At 47.8% G+C, this 21366-nt stretch overlaps 1 protein-coding gene across 7 annotated transcripts in view; it reads left to right on the plus strand.

Moving 5' to 3' along the window:
• Positions 1-21366, plus strand: part of BRDT (bromodomain testis associated) — a 2808714-nt gene that overhangs the window by 1791946 nt on the left and 995402 nt on the right. For all 7 annotated transcript variants that reach the window (XM_078646309.1, XM_078646320.1, XM_078646312.1 and 4 more), the window contains one exon: positions 8594-8771. In XM_078646309.1, the coding sequence (XP_078502435.1) occupies positions 8594-8771 (178 nt within the window). The remainder of the gene's footprint in view (positions 1-8593; positions 8772-21366) is intronic.

The following is a 21366-nucleotide window of genomic DNA, read 5'->3' on the forward strand; positions in this document are numbered from 1 at the left end:
ACGGCGATACCCCCCACAGCGGGAGAAGCTCCTTGACCCTCGGCTGCGGTGCACGGCGGCCGCGACCGCCAGAAGGAAGGGCCACCAGGTGCGCCACTGCAGGCGGAGCCACCAGGCAGCCTCCATTGCCGGGAGGGCGGAGAGACGGACTGCGACCCAGCCCTGGGCACCGGACTTGACGGCGGGCGAGCGGGGGCAGCCCTGAGAGGTGGACCACGGGGGACGGGACGCAGTGCGACACATCCCGGGCCCCCCCCCCTCCTCTTTTTTTTTTTTTTTCTCTTTTCGCCCCCCGCCGCGAAGGCTTGAGCAGTGTATGGGGACATAGCGGAGACGCCCGCAGACCAGCGGAGGACCTCCGGCAGCGCCAAACTCCCAGTAGCGCGACAAACCTGAACCGCTAGCCCAGGAGAGGGAGGACAGTCTACCACAGTCCCCAGGAGGCGAGCTGCACGGCGGGCGCTGCTTCTGGAGTGCGGTAACTGCGCAGCGAGATCCCGTAGCGCACAGGAGCCGGCCACGTGGCTGAGGCCCGAGGGAAGCAAGCACTCGGAAAGGACGAGGGAGGCGAGGCCGGCTACAATGGGGAAGCCAAAAGCCAAGGCGGAGGAGGCGGCGACGTCTAATGTGGCGGAGGGGGGCCCCGCTGAGCAGACGGACCTGCAGCGATTGCAGGATCGGATTTTGGACGCCATAACGGCCACTCGAGAAGTGCTCCACAACGACATAGCGCAGGTGGCGTCGGGGCTGGGCTTGCTCCGGGCGGACCATGACAAATTAAAGGACAGGGTCACGGAGGCGGAAACGGCGATCAAAGACCTGGCGCCAGCTCACAAGGTGATGGAGATCAAGCTGACGGAGGCCCTAGACCGCATACGCACCCTGGAAAGGCGAGCGGAGGACGCAGAAAACAGAAGTCGGCGCAGCAATGTGCGGGTCGTCGGCGTGCCAGAGACGGAGGAGACGAGGGACATGGTGGCCTACATGGAGGAATGGCTAAAAACAGTGGTGGCGCCGGAGGGGCTTTCGCCATTCTTCACTCTAGAGCGTGCACATAGGGTCCCCTCAGGACCTCCCAAGCCCGGACTCCCGCCCAGGCCGATCATAGCCAAGGTGCTCCACCACAAGGACAGAGATCTGCTCCTACGGAAAGCTCGAGAGGATGGCCCTTTCCAGATTGCGAATAGTAGGGTCACACTTTTCCCAGATTTCACCTTCGAAACGCAGAAGCAGCGAGCCTCCTTCCTTACAATCAAAAGGGAGATGCGGACTGAAGGAATTGCCTACTCCTTACTATTCCCGGCCAGACTACGAGTGGTGGTTGACGACAAGGCGATCTTCTTTAACACGTCAGCGGAAGCCTGGGACTGGTGGGAGACATACAAGGCTGGGACTGACGGCGCCAAAATACGAGAGGAGTGGGAGAAGGAGCGGGAGCGCTCGCCGGCGCGGCTGCGGAAATCGAAGAGGCTGTGGAAACGAGGACGGGGGAAGCTGGGACCGACGGCCTCCCAAACTGAGGCAGAGCGGCAGGCAGCGCTGTTGGAAGCAGGGAAGCTGGGGCGAGCGGAGGCCCCTGGATCTAGGGGGGCCACGGACTCGGACACTCATGTCTCTGCCTCAGGCTCGGAGTCGGACCACTCCGGGATTCATAAGACAGAAGGGCCGCTGGTGACGCCGCAAACGTCGGATGAGATCCTGAATATTTGAACTGCTGGCGGAGGACAATGGGTAATGTTTAGATGGCTAGGAGGGGGACCCGTGCCTCAGCACGTAGTGGGGGTCGGGGCGCACCGGGGTGCTCAGTACAGTGAGTCCATGGGTACTTGGGGAGGGAGCGAGGGGCTGGGCAGCGCAACCCCCCTCTGGCCGAGGCCACACTCCGTTGGCCCTTAAGGCACCCACAGCTACGGCTGTGTAGTAGAGACCTGGGTCAATCAGGTATGGGAGTTTGGATGGGGACTGATATCTCGATATTGGGGCCTGTTCTGGGGGAGGGGGGGGGCTCCACAGTTGGGGATTGTTTACTCTGTTTGAAGTTATTGACCCTGGGTTCACCATGGGTAGGACTGTTTAGTAGCTCTGTTTTGTTCAGGGGGGGCACCACCACCGTCGAAGGGCTGGAACTGGAGGGAGTGTTTCGACCGGATCACTGGGACAATGGCTGATGTGAATAGACTGAACTGTATTACCTGGAATGTGCGGGGCCTACACTCTATGCAGCGCAGACATAAAGTCCATGCCTATTTAGTGCGGAGGGGGGTACACATTGCAATGTTACAGGAGACGCATCTTACACGACAGGAGGGGGCCGCACTACAGAGGAGATGGCGGGGACAGGTTTTTCACACCAGCTACTCGGCCTATGCGAGGGGAGTACTCATATGGATTAGAGCAGGCACACCTTTCCAGCTCACGCGCCAATGGGTGGACCAGGAAGGGAGGTATGTGGTGGTAGAGGGGAAACTAGAAGGTAAAGATGTTGTGTTAGCTAGTATATATGCCCCGAACACGGACCAGTTGGCCTTCCTCGCGACACTATCAGGGACGCTGGCTCACTCCCTGGCGGGCCCGGTCCTGCTGGGGGGCGACTTTAATTCCATTGCAGACCCCTCGTTGGATAGGTCCCACCCCCCCTTACAAGATTCCCCAGTACATAGGCTGTCTAGGGGCAGGAGGGAATGGCAGGAGAGCTGGGAACTTACGGATGTATGGAGAGGACAACACCCGACAGACCGGGATTACTCGTTTTTCTCCGGACTGCATGACTTGCATGTCCGGTTGGATGCGATACTCTGCTCCCGGGGGGTGCTGCCGTACGTCACTGGATCGGAGTACCTGTCGAGAACGATCTCAGACCACAATCCACTCCTAATCCGGCTAGCGTGGGTAGCGGAAAAACCCAGGATCCCGATCTGGAAATTACGGCCTGAGACCCTAGAAGACCCCCTATTCGAGGCGGCCCTGGCGGAGGGGGTGGCCTTATACTTCGCGGAGAATGAAGGGACGGCGACCTCTAGGGCGACGGAATGGGACGCCTTTAAGGTAGTGGTGAGGGGTATCTGTATCAAGGAGTATGTAGGCGTAAGGAAGGTGTTGCTGGGCGATTTGGCTAAGGCGGATGCCAAGCTGAGGGAAGCGGAGAGGGAGAGGCCCGGACACCCGGAACTCCAGGAGACATTAGGCTCGGCTAGGGAGGCGGTAGCTATTGAAGTAGAGAGGCTCCGAGCCTTTGACTACAAGCGGTATGTGCTGCGTTCCCATGTGGACGGTGACAAGGCGGGCACCCTCCTGGCGTGGCTTTCGAACCCCACTAGACGGTGCGCTCCCATACTCCAACTGAGGGATGCATCGGGCGTGGTGCAACACACTCAGCTGGGCATAGTCGACGGCTTCCAGAAATACTACGAGGGTCTGTACAGGAGTACCCCGGGAGACCGGACGGGGCTGGCGGAACCCTTCTTGGCTGGTCTACCCCTCCAACGGCTGGAGGCAGAGCAGGCGAAGGACCTGGGATCGGACATTGACCTGGGGGAGATCAGGGCGGCAGTACGGCGCATGGCACGGGGCAAATCACCGGGAATAGACGGGCTCCCCATAGAGTTCTATGGTAAATATTTGGATGTTCTGGCGCCGCGACTCCTAACCGTGTATGAAGAGGCCAAGGCGGCGGGCCGACTACCGCAATCAATGCGGGAGGCATTAGTGGTTCCGCTACTGAAGCCCGGTAGGGAGAGTAGTGATCCCGCGTCCTACCGACCACTCTCTATGCTCACCGCAGATTATAAGATCCTGAGCTCCATTCTAGCGGCGAGGCTCCTTCCTCACATGACGGGGCTTGTGCACGAAGACCAGAACGGTTTTATACCGACGCGCAACACCACAATGAACATCAGAAGGCTTGTCCGCCTCATGGACGGGCTGGACGGCGGGGCTGGGACGGAACTGGTCCTCTCGGTCGACATTGAAAAGGCTTTCGACAGTCTAGAGTGGGACTACCTTTATGCGGTAATGGAGCGATTTGGGCTGGGTGCTGGCTATATTCATTGGACGAAGGTCCTCTATGCGGAGGCGATTGCAAGGGTGAGGGTGGGTTCGACGGTGTCCCTCCGCTACCCGGTAGAACGAGGCACTCGACAGGGCTGCTCCCTATCGCCGCTTCTATTTGCATTGGCTATAAAACCACTGGCGGCTGAGGCCCGGACAGGGCGGCACTTCCATGGAGTGCGGGCCCGGGACGGGCAACATTTCATCTCGCTATATGCCGATGATTTACTGCTCTTCCTTCACGATGGTGTTGGGGACTTGCAAGGAGCGGAAGCACTGCTAGAGAGCTTCGGAGAGATATCGGGCTTGAGGGTTAACTGGCCCAAGACGAGTTTGTTCCCGCTCCTGGAGGGCGCCGCCCAGCCACAACACCAGTCGGAAGCGACCTGGGAACCTACCTGTATTAAGTACCTGGGGGTCCATATCTACCATAAGACGGATGACTTGCTTGAGGGCAACCTGGGGCGATGTGTACGAGGACTGAAGGGCTGCATGGCCTTCTGGGCCACGTTGCCGCTCTCGGTGGCGGGCCGGATCTCCCTGCTGAAGATGGTTGCCCTGCCGAGATTGCTGTATTACTTCCGGACGCTCCCAATCTGGCTGCCTGGCTCCTTCTTCAGGCTGCTTAAATCGCTGATTACGTCGTTCGTATGGGGAGCGGGACGGTGCAGAGTGGCGCTGGCCACGCTTTCTCGCCCGAAAGATGAGGGGGGTCTGGCGGTGCCGGACTTTGAACTTTATTATCTAGCGGCCCAACTGCAGGTTTTCACGCAAGAGGTAGCGAGAGTATTTCGAGGCCCGGAGGACGAACGCTTGCGGGGGACGCCCAGACACGTCCTGGCGTATATTACCCTTCAACAGCGGCTGGACGGTCGGGATTTATCGCTGGAACAACGCACGTACCGCCAATGCTGGAACCGGGCACAGAGGAGGGCGGGAATCCGGCGCCCATATGCGCCAGAGATTCCCCTGGGCATGCTAACAGCCTTGCCGCATGGCGGCGACTGGTCGCATCTACAAGAATGGGAAGAAGCGGGAGTACAGGTGGTAGGGGACCTCTACGAAAATGGAGTGCTGCTCCCGTTTCAGGAGTTAATGGAGCGCTTCGATATCCCGAGAGGGGGATTTTTGCTTCATGCGGCAGTATCCAGAGCAGTGCAGGCCCACTGGGCTACGGGACTTGAGGAACCTGAGACGGCGGCGGCGTGCCAATACGCTATGATGGCGGCGGGCACGGTCAAGGCGGTAACGTGCCTTTACAACCGGATGATTAGAGAGAATATCCCTCCTCTTCTATCCCTGAAAGCCAAGTGGGAGGTGGACCTGGGTAAGGATATACCTGACACAACGTGGGCACAGCTTATCCGTAGGGCTCGCAATAGCACGAGAAACGCTAGGTTTCAACTAATCCACTATTATGTATTGCACAAGGGCGTACATGACCCCGGGAAGGATCAGGCGGTATTTTGGCGAGGTAACAGCGACCTGTCCCCGGTGCCCGGAAGAGGGGGCCGAATTAGTGCACATGCTATGGGCGTGTCCGGCTTTACGGGGTTACTGGCAGGACATTGGGGAGGTTTTAAACGAGGTGACTGAAAGGACCTTAGACTACGGACCAGCGGAATGTCTCTTGCACTGGTTTCCCCACACCCCCAAAAACAAACTCACGAGCAAGTTTATTGACATGGGATTAATGGTATCAAAGAGGGAGATCACTAGGAACTGGAAGGCGAGGGTGGGACCAACTCCACGGAGGTGGCAACAGGAATTTCTAAAATGGGCGACGGCTGACAGCACACACAGGTACCAGCTTGCGCGCAGGACCCCTAGCCAGACGGCGGCTGACACTGCGACATCCTGGGAAGTACTGGTACAGGCACTCAGGGACAGCGAGGCGGATGAGGAGGGGGAGGCCCCCGAGGCAGGTAGGGCGGAAGAAGCGAGTTGAGGCTCTAGGACCAGCAGATATGCAGGGAGACTGACACCAGATCACCAGGAATGACCGCTACAGGAGCCGTAGACGGGTGGTGGTGGGTGGGGTGGGACAAGGGGGGGAGTTCTAGGTTTTGCGCAGGGGGTGGGAGTTGGGGCTTGCGCGTAGTTGGATAGGACTGGAAAAGTAGTCATGCACGTAATCCGGACACTAACCACTCCTCGATATTGAACGTCGGGCATGGAAGAGCAGAGACATCATTGCCGCCCGACCCCCGGGTTGTGGGCATGACGGCTGTGTACTGGTCAGCGAATCACACTGTATACCTGCGCATTTTTCTGAAGCTGCTTATGTGTAAGAGCCTGTACAGGTATGACTACAATAAAAATTATTTACAAAAAAAAAAAAAATGGAATGTGCGTGTCAGCCCTAGTGTAAATAAAGTCTGGAGTGTGTGGGTTTTACCACTTTGTGACTCTGGAAGCCATTAATGTGGGTCTTTCAAGAGTGTGTGGAGCCAAGACTTTGTATTAAAAGTGTACAGTGTGTGTAAGCAGGAGCGTATGTTGCTGCCTATACCCAGGAGTACTAGGAAGTGGATTTCCGTTGTGTGTTGGGCATGTATATCAGTCTGTGGTTTTACAGAGTCAAAAATGTGTCTGTTTCAAGAGTGTGTATAGTCAGGAGTTCAGGGGTGGGCAGTCTGGACTGAGTGGACTGTATTTGTGACTTACATAGACCGTGTGTTCGGCATTTAGTAGCATTTGTATTTGTCAGTTACATCAGGCACCTATAACTGTACCTAGAATTAGGTGTGTGTATATTCGTGTGTGCCTCTTACAAACGTCTGCATTGCATGCAGTGTGTGCGTATGTTGGGTCTGCGTACCAGGCTTGTGTACGAAGTATATTGGCTTTGTGGCTTAAGTATAGGTTATAAACTCAGTCTCAGTTTGCAAATTTCTGAAGTGTTCACATTTCAGCACAGGACCAGTAATAAGGGACCCTGAGAAAATAGATGTAGGCAGGGACTCTCTGGAACAACAGTAAGAAAAGGTCCACCCCCGAAGAAGAGGAAGGAAAGTGTCACCTGCCAAAGTATACTCAAGGAGCGTAATACCTTCTCAAATGGATAAGAATGGGCAATTCACTGGGTTCAGGGTAGAACCAAATACATAACAAAAAATGGAAAAACAAGCAAGGATATAATACACAGAGGTTTCTATTTAGAAATCCTGTTAATCAATTTAATAGGATTTCAAGTAATAAGTTACGGAGCAAACAAAAAAACACTATGCAAAAACAAATTTATAGTAAACAAACAAGGCAAATATGTCTGGACTGATAAAGATATCTAAATAGACAAAAAAATTCTCTCTATCCCCACGAAAGAGCTCTAAACATAAAGATGAGCCTAAAGACCAAAACATAAACATATATTTCCACCAGCCTTACCATTCATGCAATCCACACTCTCTCAAAAGTCACATAAAACTGATTTTATACAGGCAATATATACAGAAGCCAGAAACCCACAGAAGATACAGGGCAATAGTGTGCCTAGTAAGTGCTATCAGAAGTTAGTCGCCTAAAGGTTGCTGGCTTGCACGGTGCCAACGCGTGTTTCGGGGCTGGGCTAGCAAGTAGCCATCACCTTCCTCAGGGCACTGAAGACTAAAAAATTTGGAGGGAGGGGAAAGTCAGGCGGGGGGAGGGGAAAGTTTTTAACACGCTAAGCCTGGGTGCCAAGAGTACACTTTTCATAAACAGCAGCTCCATAAAGGTCAGGATCCGGTCACCAGCCCGTCCTCAGATGATTCTTTAGAGAAAAAGGCAGAACAGAATGTCGATCGTGTACAAAATAATGATGCCTCAAAGTGAGCATAGTCCAGGGCCAAGATGTCAGAATAATGGCAGATCTGAAAGAAGGAACTAAAGGGGATCCAGATGAGGCGTGGGCTACCAGTAAAGAAAAGGATAGATTTAAAAACATTATCCATTGTACACAAAGTAAAAGAGGCCCAGAGACCACACATCCTTGGTCATCTCATCATCCCTCACAGTAAAGCACCAGCTCTAAGGTCAAACAGTCTCTCTCTTATGGCTACCCACCCCACAGAGTCAACAGGGCCAGAGGTGGTGGGCGATCTTTTGCTTATCTGGCATCTAAGCTCTGGAATTCCCACCCTATTCAACTAAGAGCCAACGGTAACTTGTTGAGTTTCAAAAGACAGCTAAAGACCTATGTATTCTAATAAGTAGTCTATTTTCTGTCACGACTCCTGTTAGCAATGGGAATCTAGTTGTGGGTACTCACGCTCTATATCAATCTTACGTGTTTGTTTAGCATACATTAAATCTTTTCAGCCAATATGCCATAATAATGGATTTTCATATACTGACTTCTAGAGCCACCCCACCCCAAATATTTTCGCTTAATCACTTGAACTGTGTCTAATATGTCTAGAAACAATGCAACATTTAAGCTTTATCTGCAAACAGCTTCATGCGTTCAAAACATAGTGACTGTTGTATTTATATCATTGTATGAAGACCGAATACAAATGTATTGAAAATATTCAGTTTTTAAAATTGTATTTTTTACTTTCCCTAGCAAACACAGTTGGCTCCAAATACAACTTGTTGGAATTTTTTTCCTCCATTACGCTGTCATTCGAATGAATCACAAATGCAAGGGCAGTCAAGCAGAACCTCCAGCCAAGAGCTGTTGAGATCAAAACCTGTGCCACAGTCATTATTGGAAGTGCCAGAGCATGTCATTTGTTCATATGGTAAAAACTTACATTGTTGAAGAATGTGAATGCATGTGTTTATTCAATTAAACAAATCATGGCATAATGCAATATTTCATTCTGTTTGTTACCACCACTTTTCCAACTGTTCTAGTTACAAACTGCCTATTTTGAATAATTCCTTCCTTTGCAATTACCAATCCAGGTTCTGAGCATGCTTATACAGCTGCGGAACCATGCAGGTTGTGGGTTCTGCCTTTTTTAGCACACACAGTATGTGGCTATCCTGTCTTCACATCTCTCAACATCCTGTCTTTGTACATGGGACTTGAAGAGACAGTGCTACCTTAGTTGACTACTTATATTTGTAAGTGACACAGTTCATCCACATGGGTGCCTCTAGATATCATGACTATTACCGATATGCAGTATCCCTGGTATCCTTGCTCATCGACCTCCTGGTCCTCAACCTATCCAGTAAGTCATCAGTATACTGATCTTAAACAATGCCGAGATTTTCCATAAATATGATTATCGCAGCTCAAATGCTGCAGTGACCTCATTCAAGCATGAGTATTAAGTGTCTATCTCAAACTAAACCCAACAAAGTAAGCTAAAATCAGAGACTGGCTCACTAACACAGGACTGAATACATTTAAACCCTAACTGTAAGCACAATGTCCCTAGGATTCATCATCCGCTATCTTTCTCTCAGAATCTACTAATGTAAGAAAAGTCAGACGTAGTACTAGCTATCTATTCTATGGATAATAAACATGTACCTTGCTGAATTGGAATTTAGGCCCACCCCCCAGGTCTGTTTTTTTCCCACCTGTATGGAACAGATGCTTCTTTGGCTCCACTGATGAGTGTTCTGTATGCTAGCCCTCACCGTATCAATGTGATAAAGTAAGACCATTTTACTCATACTATTATCAGTGTACCCCTATAGGTCCCCAGCATATACATGACCGACAAGTAACTGCAAACACATCACAGTGTATGACAGAAAAGCTCACATTTCAAGAGTCCAATGCTGCACATAAAGCAACGACCTACCATACGTAGTCAAGAAATGCAAAAAGTAAAAGAACATATCACCAGCCTTCTCAAGCATTTACTGAGGGCACCCCTAAAAAGAAACAAAAAGCTTGTTCTGGATAAACTATGATGACAATCCTGTCACATTCCACAGGCTGATGTTCATGCACAGTTTAAACCATTCCCTACCATCTTATTATATACAGTGCTGTGGTAGAGAAGGAATATGTCCAGGACAGGTTTTCCTTATCACAGCCAGTATGATTCTTTATAAGAATTGGGGAGGTGTTGATTGATTTTGTACAGTGGAAATTGAGCTACTTAAACGCCTCATGTGAGAATACTTTAAAAGTGGTAGCAAACGTTTGAGCTTGCGTTCTCTGGATTATTTGTTTAAGGGAGGCTAGCTTTTCCAATTTTAAGTCATAAATAGACGTCTTGTAATCTACAAATAAGGGACTTCATTCTGTACAAAAGAACCAGCTTTGCCATAGCGTTGTAATGATTCTACCCCATATCATCGGGACTCAGTTGTCTTACTGTGTTATTTATGGCATCCAACTTGTACTTTGATGTCGCCAAATGTTAATGTAGTTCTGATCAGTGTGTGCCATACTTGGAAACCTAAGCTTTCCTCTCTGATGCTAAAGTTATTTGGCAGTGTTCAGCCCTGCGGAATGAGACTAAAAGAAGACGAGTTTAGAGGTCAAAGACTAATGTTTAATTATATTTTACTTAATTCCCATTTAGTGCTGAAAGCAGTGATAAAGAATTAGATGTCTCATGGATACTTCTAACCACATATAGCTCACCTTTTGAATGTCCACAGGCGCCAGACTGGATCCTGAAAATGTTCTCAGCAATTCTCTTGTGATTCAGTAGGTGGTGTCATACGGATCCATATCTGTTCGGTCCTGACCCAGAAGTTACGTCAAGACCAATATATATCCACCTGCTACTCTCGTTGATATCAGTTACTTTCTTTCTGTGCCTTTTAACACGTATCCAGAGCTTGATCCTTCGATTTCTGTCACCTCACTAAGTTCTTTTCCAAAACATCTCTGTTTTTTCCAATGTACAAGGAACATCTCTTCCTGCAAAACAACTGGTTTTAAACCTTGCAAGGATTGTCACAAACTGCAGTCCAGGAAGGATCCTCACAAGGTTTTTCTCTGGTGACCGAGCTCCCTTGTGACTTTTGTGAATTGTGCAGCAACTGTGTTTGGATGAACCTGAAGGCCATCCGGAACAGTGGGGCCAAGCTCTACTTCACTGAGCGCTGCAGAAAGGCTCAAAGGCCTGGTTCGGGTAAAAGTGGAGGACGCAGTGGTGTTTTTATTTCTTAGTCCGTTCCTGTGAGAGGTCATCCTCATGCTCCCAAGTACTCATGTAAGTTGAAGAAAAAGGAGCACAAGAAGTCAAAACATGGCTATCCTTCTTCCCACCGCAGGGATTCTTGAGTGATGTCCTACAATCACTTAAGGATATGCCCTTTGACAGCACCAGAACTCTTTGGAGACAAGACAGGCTCTGCATTGGAGCATTTGAAAGAGAGCAAGGTAACAACGCACTCCCTCAGCCTAGCACCACCTGCACTGCAGTTTCCCAGGGCCCCTTGTCGTAAATAAAATATTACCCTGGCAGAATTTCTAGGCATTAACCAAATATCATGCATCAAATGAGAGACAGGATCCGTGGTGTCCAAGTTAAAATGGGCTTTATTCCAATAACTCGAGTCAAAGGGAGAATATGTTCCATCACCACTGAGGTTCAGGAAGAGTAATCTAACATTCAATAACAATGAACAGCATATATACAATTTTCTCCTTGTACATAGGGAGGAGCGCTCCAGGCCGAGCAAGAAAGAAAGAGATAAGAGCATGTGGGCGTACACTTGATGAGTCATAGGTAGATGATAGGTAGATGTCATAGGTGGGTGGGTACTTAGGGGAGGAGTTTGCATGACCAGCTGGAACTCTGCCCTAATTGTGCAACTTTGAGCATGGCGTGCAACTGACGTGTAACTGGGAAGAGAGCTGACTTTCGACCTAGCAGAGACATCTCTTGTGTCAGGGCGAAAAGCACATCTTGTACAATCTGATATGATAGGGGATGTATTGTCTGAAGCAAAAGGTTGTTCACCACTAAGAATCAGAAAAGCATATATTTCTCCGTTCATTGCATGGGGGCTGAGACAGAGAGCTAGGCCTTATCTGTCGCGAACGGGTTCTGTTTACATTTCCTCACCGGGCAGGGATGCCACTCTGTACAGCAAAACAGATAACTGTTATTCATAACACTGTCTTGGCAGAAGTTCAGAAAGTGGTTCAACCACAATAAAATAAAGGGCTCAGTACGATATTTATTTAAAAATGCACAATGCAGAATGCAAAATACATGGGCCTTTATTTTAGCTTAACGTTGGGGAGACTTTGATGACTTGACTTGCAGGACATGTTTGCAGAGGCCTAGTGATTCAGGCCACTACGAGAAATATGCATGGGTGACATGCACATGAATGTAACATAGGGTGTATGTAGTGGACATTTTTTTTTGGTCAGGCAAAATATCATTTTCCTCATTCCCTCCTTGTCAACTACATAACCCTTCAGGATACATCTATATTCATGAGACCGGTATAGCTGATCATACAGAATCATTTCGCCAGGCCACACTGCAGACAGTGATAGTATCATGGCAAACTGCTCCTGGATCAAGTCGCCAGGGCAGATGCAGTCACATTCACTACTGCTTCAAGGGTTCTTGTTAATTTGCGTAGCAGTTTACTATTTTGGACGGGGCCAACAAAGAAAAAGAAACCTTTGTTGAAATCTGTATATTGCTCCCACGCTGTTTCTGTCTGCTATATAACAAGTTCCACCCTAGTCTAAGGGCAGATGTACATAAGCTGTCTGACCGCAAATGAAATAGGTATGGCGTGACGTTTTGAAAGAAGAAAGTCCTTCTGAGACTGAAGTTCCCTGTAAATAGCTCCTTGAAAATATGGTTTATGAAGAGCATGTCATTATTATAACTTGCTGAGTTTCTTGTAAATATGGCTTGTGAATAGCGCCATGTGGTCATGGTTTGTGCAGAGTATGTTGTCATTACGTTAGGCAGGAGAGAGCTGGATCTCTTACAAGTGCTTGGAGGGAACGTTTTGAAGATGTTTTGTTTTAACATGCTGCTTAACAAGGTGTTGAGGGATTTTGGCGTTGTTTGGCGTTTTCGGGGGGGCGTGTTTATGAGCGGAAATTCGTACCCGTTCCAGTGGAGGGATTCGGCTGCTTTTTGGTGAGGATGTAGGGCATCGCTTGGACTACTGTGATGCCAAATTTGAAAAGGATCTGAGCTGTGGAAGTGGAGGAAAAAGCATGTCTTGTGCGGAGGTGCGATTTGCCATGTTATCCAATGGGCGTGTTTTCCTAAATCTATTTCGGCAGAACTCCCTTTGTTTTCTGATAAGGGGGTAGTTGGCCACATACCAAGCACTCAGTTGCATTGCTGGTCTGGCTGGTCACGTATGCATACTGGATGAATGTATATGTGAGGAAATGAAAAAGAAAACATGTAGCAATAAACTAACACCGATTATAACAATGCACAGAATCAAATAATAATCAAGGTAACAATCCATCTGCTGCGTAATGTCTTGCAGTATCTGCAGTGTCTTGCAATCTCTCATCTTGCTATTCTCATATGTGATCTTATACATGTCAGAAACTGGTCTAACCGATTCACCACTGGGTGGGCTTAAACAATTAAACTACGTCTGACTTACTAGATCTAAGCTTGGACCTATACTCTTGCTGAGGGGTCTTTTCAAGCAAAGGCGGCACAAAGTCTGTTGTGTCATTAAAGTCAATGTTCTTTTCGAATGTTCCACATTGTCCAAAATAGCGCTTAACGTGATGGGCATGGATCCAGCTCTTGCGTCCCTCCACTTTCAGTGCGGTCCTCGTGGTAAGAAGCACCATCTTCGGGGTCTTCCAGCGCGGCTCGAGGGGGCTGGAACGATCAAAATTCCGGATGCACACATAGTCCCCTGGGACTATGGCGTGTTCCTTGACCTGGGTGTTGTCAGGGAAGGCGGCAGCAACCTGTGAACGACAAGAGAGTAGTGCAGACATCAAGGAAGCCAGGTAATCTGTCAGCATGTTACTGTCAACATCAGTTATCTTTCTGGGCATAGGCGTACCCCACATATTTGGCGGTCTACCGAAAACCACTTCATACGGAGATAGGCCTGTTCTGGAATGTGCTAACATACGCATGTAAAAGAGGGCAACCGGCAGGGCTACCATCCAATCCACGCCTTTCTCTGCACAGACCTTTGCTAATTTTGTCTTGAGGGTCTGATTATGTCTTTCTACAAGGCCAGCTGCTTCTGGGTGTCTGACACAATGGAACTTCCATGTGTAACCTAACAGAAGGGACACTTGTTTCATTAATTCAGAGGAGAATGGCTGGCCGTTATCTGAATAGACCACCCGAGGTAATCCATACCTGGGGAAATACTCGCGCACTAACTGTCTGGCTGTTGTTACAGCAGTATAATCTGGAACTGGATAAGCTTCTGTCCATCTAGATAGTGCACACACTACCACCAAGACATACTTGTAACCTCTACATCTGTCCATTTGGATATAATCCATCTGGAGAACCTCAAAAGGGTGGTCAGGAGGATGAAATCCGCCTTGTTCCACCGGGATGCCTTTACCTGGATTGAACTGACAACAGATCATACATGTTCGTACTTTCTGCTTCGCTGCGGCACGCATGTGCTTGTTAAACCAGATGTTCTGTAAGCTGTCTAACATTGCTTTTTCTCCTAAGTGTGCTGGACTATGGGCTGTGTTAATGATCATTTGTACCATGGAATCTGGGAGAAACCATGTGCCTTTTCCCTTAGTCATCCAACCTTGGTCAGTCTGGACCCCTCCTTGTTCAGTCCATTTCTTTATCTCATCTGCAGTGGCATGTGTCTGTATGTCGAGTACGTCTTGAGTGGGATCCCTGACTGTCATACATGTTGTCAGTAATGGTACCTCTGTCCTTGTCGTGTCTGTTGGTGTCTGGGCTGTAAGTTTGGCTGTTCGATCTGCCAGGTCATTACCCTGGGAAATGGTGTCTGTAACTTTGGTGTGAGCTTTGCACTTCAGGATAGCAATGGCTGTAGGTAAATGTATGGCTTCTAACAGGGCTTGAATAAGCTGGCCATGCTGAATCTTGGTCCCATGGGAGGTCAGGAAACCTCTCTCCCTCCATAGTACCCCGAAATCATGAACAACGCCAAAGGCATATTGCGAATCAGTATAAATGTTTACTTTCAAGTGCCTAGCTCTTATGCAGGCTTGTGTCAGAGCGATGAGCTCTGCTGCTTGTGCTGACAATGTGTCTATTTTCTGTGTCTCTATGACTTCTTTATCAGTGGTCACAGCATAGGCCGCTACTAACTCCCCTGCACTCGTTCTCATGCATGATCCATCTACATAGAGCGTTAAGTCTGGGTCTGAAAGTGCAATATCTGTCAGGTCTTGTCTTGGCTTTGTCACTATATTCATGAGTTCCACACAGTCATGTGATGGTGCATTTACTGTACTTGAGGGCAAAAGTGTTGCAGGGTTCAGAATATTACAACGTCTGATCTCTATGTGTGGTTGAAATAATGTCAGTTCATATCCTGTCAGTCTTGCTACAGTCAAGTGTTGTGTTTGTGTTCTGTTTAAGAGTACCTCCACTGCATGTGGGACCTGTACTGTCAGAGGGTGACCCAGCACTATGGAGTCACTTTGTCTTATGGCTAGGGCTGTTGCTGCAACTGATTTCAGGCATGCAGGCAGAGCCTGGGCCACTGGGTCTAGTGTGCTAGAAAAATAAGCACAAGGCTTGTGTTTTCCTGCTTGATCTTGTGTGAGAACAGATAAGGCTGTTCCTTCTCTTTCAGTTACAAAAAGCATGAAAGGTTTGCTGTAACATGGAGTCGCTAACACTGGCGCTTGACATAAAGCTCTTTTTAATTCCTCAAATGCCAAGGTGTGTTCTTGTGTCCAAGGGAGGACAGCCCCCCCTGCCTCCTGTGTAGTTAACTGTATGAGTGGTTTGGCTAGAAAGGCATACTGGGGAATCCATTGCCTACAGTATGAAGTGAGGCCAATAAAGGCACGTACTTCCTTTTGTGTCTTGGGTTGTGAAAGGTTAGCAATGAGCTGTATACGTGCTTGTGTTAGCTGTCTCCCCTCTTTGGAAAGCAAGTGTCCTAGGTACACTACTTGCTTTTCACAGAATTGCAACTTCGAAGGGGACACCTTGTGCCCCTTGTCAGCCAGAAAATGTAAGACTGTCAGTGATGCATTTTCACATTCTTTTTCTGAACGTGCCGTAATCAGGATATCGTCCACATACTGTAGTAACGCAGTGTTGGAAGGCATGTGAATGCTGTCTAGCTGTCTTTTTAGTGCCTGACTGTAAATACTATGGCTTTCTGTAAAACCTTGAGGAGCTCGTGTAAAGACAAAGCTAGACCTCTTAATGAAAATCCAAACAGGTACTGGCTGTCTGGGTGAATGGGAACACTAAAGAAAGCGTTCTTTAAGTCGATAACAGTAAAGTAAGTAGCCTCTGAATCAATAGCAGTCAATAATGAAGAAATGTCTGGCACCACTGGATATTGTGGTACTACACATTTGTTCAATTCTCGCAGGTCAATAATCAATCGGTACACTGGCAATACACTAGGATCAGATCTTTTAAGGATAGGAATGACAGGCGAGTTACATACATTTGAGACTGTCTCTACCACTACCCCCCGTGCAATAAATTCGTCAACTATTTTCAGTAATGCTGTTTCGGCGTCAGGTGGTAACTTGTATTGTCTAATACGTGGAAGTACTACTCCTGCTTTGAGTGTGACATGGTGAGGCGTAATGTCCATGTAACCTACATCAGTCGGTCCTTGTGCCCACAGGATCTGTGGTACGTTCTTGAGTCTGTGGTCAAAATCAGTCAGTACATAATGTCCCTTAAAATCACGTAAGAACAGGCGTACTCCCTCTGGAGAACAGCAGATAACTGCTCCTAGATCTTTTAATGTCTTCATACCAAGTAAGTTTTCTGGACATGACTTAGTAAGTAGCAAGTCAGTGGTACGTGACAGTGGACCAACCCCTAGGGAGACTGGTTTAGACACTTCATTAACAATAGGCTTTCCTGAAAATCCCAGGGAAACATTCTGTGAGCCTGAGAGAGGTGCCCCTGGAACCTCGTCATGACTGATGGTAGTTCTGCTTGCCCCTGTGTCAATCAGAAACTTTCGATCCTGACCTAGAACACGACTATGTACATACGGACCCTCTTGATCTACAGGAACCTCAATAAGGGGCAAGCCTACTTCCCTCTCGAGGCTGTTTCATGAGAACTGTTGATATTCTGGATAGTCAGACTGTGTGTGCTGATACATTTGTGGTGTGGCATGAACAGGCGGTGGTGGAGGATAATTCGCTACTGTCTGTTGCGTGTTCTGTTGCGTGTTATTCTGTCTAGGAGTGTACTGTCGCTCTTTTGTCTTGCCTGTAGCAATGTTGTGTTTCAGAACAGTGCAGTCCTTTACAAAGTGACCTGGTTGTTTGCAATAATTACAGTTCCCTTTGACAGGTGTCGTGTTATGTTTGTTTGAAGTCGCCGGTACCGTCTGGGCAACCAGCACCTTCATTTTTGTCTCTTTCATGCGTCTCTTTTCATGATCCTGCTCTTCTCTGATCCTATTCTGATGATACTGTAGCATCTGTAACATTTGTGAAGGGCTGTTTGCTTGCCAAGTACTCTCAACCTTCAGTACTCTATTCTTGATCTGGGGTAAGGAATTCTCTACTAATTTGCTCACAAAAAGATGTGGAAATGACTCGCTACCAGGCTTAAGGCCACTATTAATAGTAAAACATTTCTCAAATCTAGAATAGAAATCACTAGTGTCCTCGTCTTGCTTTTGTTTACATGCTGAAATGGCATCCCAATCTTCCTTTTTAGTAATCAATAATCTTGGCAAAACTTGTATCAGGAATTCAGGTAGTTCTCTAGCTCTATCTCCAAGACCAACTCCTGGGAGCCTGCCCTTCTCTTCTGTTTCCAATGCATCCCAACTTAACTTTTTCTCACCCACTTCCCAGTCTTTTTCCTTAAGCTTTTCATAAATCCCTGCAGGTAACAGTACTTTTAATAGCTTCAGAATGTCAGCGTATGTATAATCTCCTATGCGGAGGATGTCTTTTAATTCACGGTGAAATCCCCCTGGGTCTTTATCATGACAAGGCAACATCTTTTTCATTTCAAGAATCTCTAATTTCGTTAAGGGGGTGTAAACATACACTCGTTGTAACTCATTGGCCGCATTCTTAACGGGATGAACCTCTCGTAGGGGGTTCAGTCTGTCTATGTGTACGTTATGTCTGTCATGGTGTAAGACTGGAGGCATGTATGTAGTCAGAGAATCTATGTACTTATGTCGTTGATCCAGGATTACATTAATTAATTCAGTACCTAAACCTGTCCATCTATCTAGTAAAATGTCGTCAAGTATTTTATGCAAGTGACCAGGATCAGAATGCTGACTTTTATACAACGTTATCAAGTGTTGAACCATGTAAATACCAGCCAAACGCTGTTCGTTCGGTGGAAGGCTTAAGAAAGTCTGAGCCACTATATCACTGCTATATATATTGGCATTGGACACCCACTGGGTGGCTGACCGGGCCAACTCTATTTCGTGTTGTGTGGGAGGTCTCTCACTCCCTATCCATTGTTTCAGTGCTTTTTCAGTAGCCTGGAATAATGCTTCAAGGGAATACCTTTCTTTTATAGCTGGCCCCTGTTTACGGTAATCAAGGCACTTGGGTCTGTCAAACTGTCGCGCTTTTCCTACATAATTAATCTTGTCTTTTGGTTCATCTACTTCTTCTGTTGATAACTCACCATTTTCCTCAGACTCTTTTCTGTGCCTTTCTATTATTTCCTTTCGTATTTTCTTGTACATGGCATCTATCTGTCCCTGTTTCTCATGTCTACCGGCATCTATGTGATCACTCCATTCTATCAATCCTGCTTTTACATCTCCGTCCCCTTCGTCCTGTTCCCTGATCAGGCAGTTAATAATAAAACGTAAGACATAGTTCATAACCCCTACTTTTCTCTGTGCCATGGCTTGTGCTATACTATCTGGTCCCTCCCCCGTTCTAATAAAACGATACATGCTATCTAGGTGATCTTTCATGTCTGGTAATCTCTCTAGATATGCAACAGCTTGTCTTAGTCTACGTGAAATCACGACCATTGAACCCTTTCCTGGTTCTGTATCATATACACAAAATGGAATGGCTGCATCTACAGTAGGCACCCCTCCCACTGCCCCTGGACCTACGTCATCTTTTGCTAGCTGCTGCTGAAGTTGCTGGAGCTGATCTGCTGCTGGGGGTGGAGGAAAACCTGCATTAACGTAGTCTGGAAGGGACTCGTCTAGATACGAGGAAATGAATGCTTCAGATGCTGTCGGCTTTATTCTATGTACTCTATATGGTACAGGTGGTGGCGTTCGAGACCTACTGGATCTTTCTGAGGTGGTCACTTTAGCTAGTTCTTCTGACAGAACGGGATAAATACCATTAACAACGGCGTTTCTTTCCCTATCAGTCTGTTCTGTTTTGACACGTTCCCCCTCCTCCCGCAGTTCCTTTTCTCTGGCTTTTTCCCCAGCTTGTCTAGTTCTATCTGCTTTATTCAATTCTTTCTCTGTTCTCCTATGTGACTCTTTGCGCCACAATTCGATGGCATCTTTCTGAGAGGGTCTTGACTTCTTTTTCCATAGTGCTTCCTCCACCCTCATAATACATTCAGGATCCCATGTACCCGAGATTGGCCATCTATACTTTTCCTCCAGGTCCTTGGTGTAGTCTACCCATAAATCTAAAAACAAAATGGCGTCTAGCCCATGCTTATTATACATATAATGACCAGGTGTGTCTCTAGGCGGGATGTTAACTGGTTCTTCTAGTATACCTTTTCTGGTCCCTATCTGACGTAACTTTGAAAACAGTGGCATGTTTGAAACCAATATTCACGAAAATAGACTGAAACAATCAATCATTCACACACAAACAAATATTAAACACTAAAACAGTTACAACCTAAACTGATACAGAGAGCTAAACATGTACTTGAAACACTTTATGCACTGAAATACAGTACAACCATACCGGTCTCAAAAATGAGACACGTCTTGACCGCGCCCACGTTTACCATGGGCACGTCTTTACCGGTCTCACGTGAATGAGACACGTCTTTACCGCACCCACGTTTACCATGGGCACGTCTTTAATCTTGATGCATTCCCCATAGTGGTACTCACCGGGAAGCAGAATCTTGAAACTTGAAGGCCTCGGACTTCTACGCATGCGCCTTGGAACAGGTGGACCTCTGGAGACCTCGGACCTTGCTCTCTCATGGGCTGGGCTCTGGGTTGAGACGATCCGCTTTCCTCACCGCCTCACATGGATGCCTGGTCGCAGTCCGTCCTCCTCCTGGGCCTGAGGGAGTAGCGGGTAATCCCAATGGCGTGTACACTTTAAAGTCCGTCACGGCTGTGGAAGGGGGCAAAGACTAGACCTACAAACTCCGGCGAGTGGGGAAAGGGACATGTGCCTATTCGGGCGTCAATTAATGTCGTAAATAAAATATTACCCTGGCAGAATTTCTAGGCATTTACCAAATATCATGCATCAAATGAGAGACAGGATCCGTGGTGTCCAAGTTAAAATGGGCTTTATTCCAATAACTCGAGTCAAAGGGAGAATATGTTCCATCACCACTGAGGTTCAGGAAGAGTAATCTAACATTCAATAACAATGAACAGCATATATACAATTTTCTCCTTGTACATAGGGAGGAGCGCTCCAGGCCGAGCAAGAAAGAAAGAGATAAGAGCATGTGGGCGTACACTTGATGAGTCATAGGTAGATGATAGGTAGATGTCATAGGTGGGTGGGTACTTAGGGGAGGAGTTTGCATGACCAGCTGGAACTCTGCCCTAATTGTGCAACTTTGAGCATGGCGTGCAACTGACGTGTAACTGGGAAGAGAGCTGACTTTCGACCTAGCAGAGACATCTCTTGTGTCAGGGCGAAAAGCACATCTTGTACAATCTGATATGATAGGGGATGTATTGTCTGAAGCAAAAGGTTGTTCACCACTAAGAATCAGAAAAGCATATATTTCTCCGTTCATTGCATGGGGGCTGAGACAGAGAGCTAGGCCTTATCTGTCGCGAACGGGTTCTGTTTACATTTCCTCACCGGGCAGGGATGCCACTCTGTACAGCAAAACAGATAACTGTTATTCATAACACTGTCTTGGCAGAAGTTCAGAAAGTGGTTCAACCACAATAAAATAAAGGGCTCAGTACGATATTTATTTAAAAATGCACAATGCAGAATGCAAAATACATGGGCCTTTATTTTAGCTTAACGTTTGGGAGACTTTGATGACTTGACTTGCAGGACATGTTTGCAGAGGCCTAGTGATTCAGGCCACTACGAGAAATATGCAT

The sequence above is a fragment of the Lissotriton helveticus genome, chromosome 1_1, assembly GCF_964261635.1.
Source record: "Lissotriton helveticus chromosome 1_1, aLisHel1.1, whole genome shotgun sequence".
NCBI lineage: Eukaryota > Metazoa > Chordata > Amphibia > Caudata > Salamandridae > Lissotriton > Lissotriton helveticus.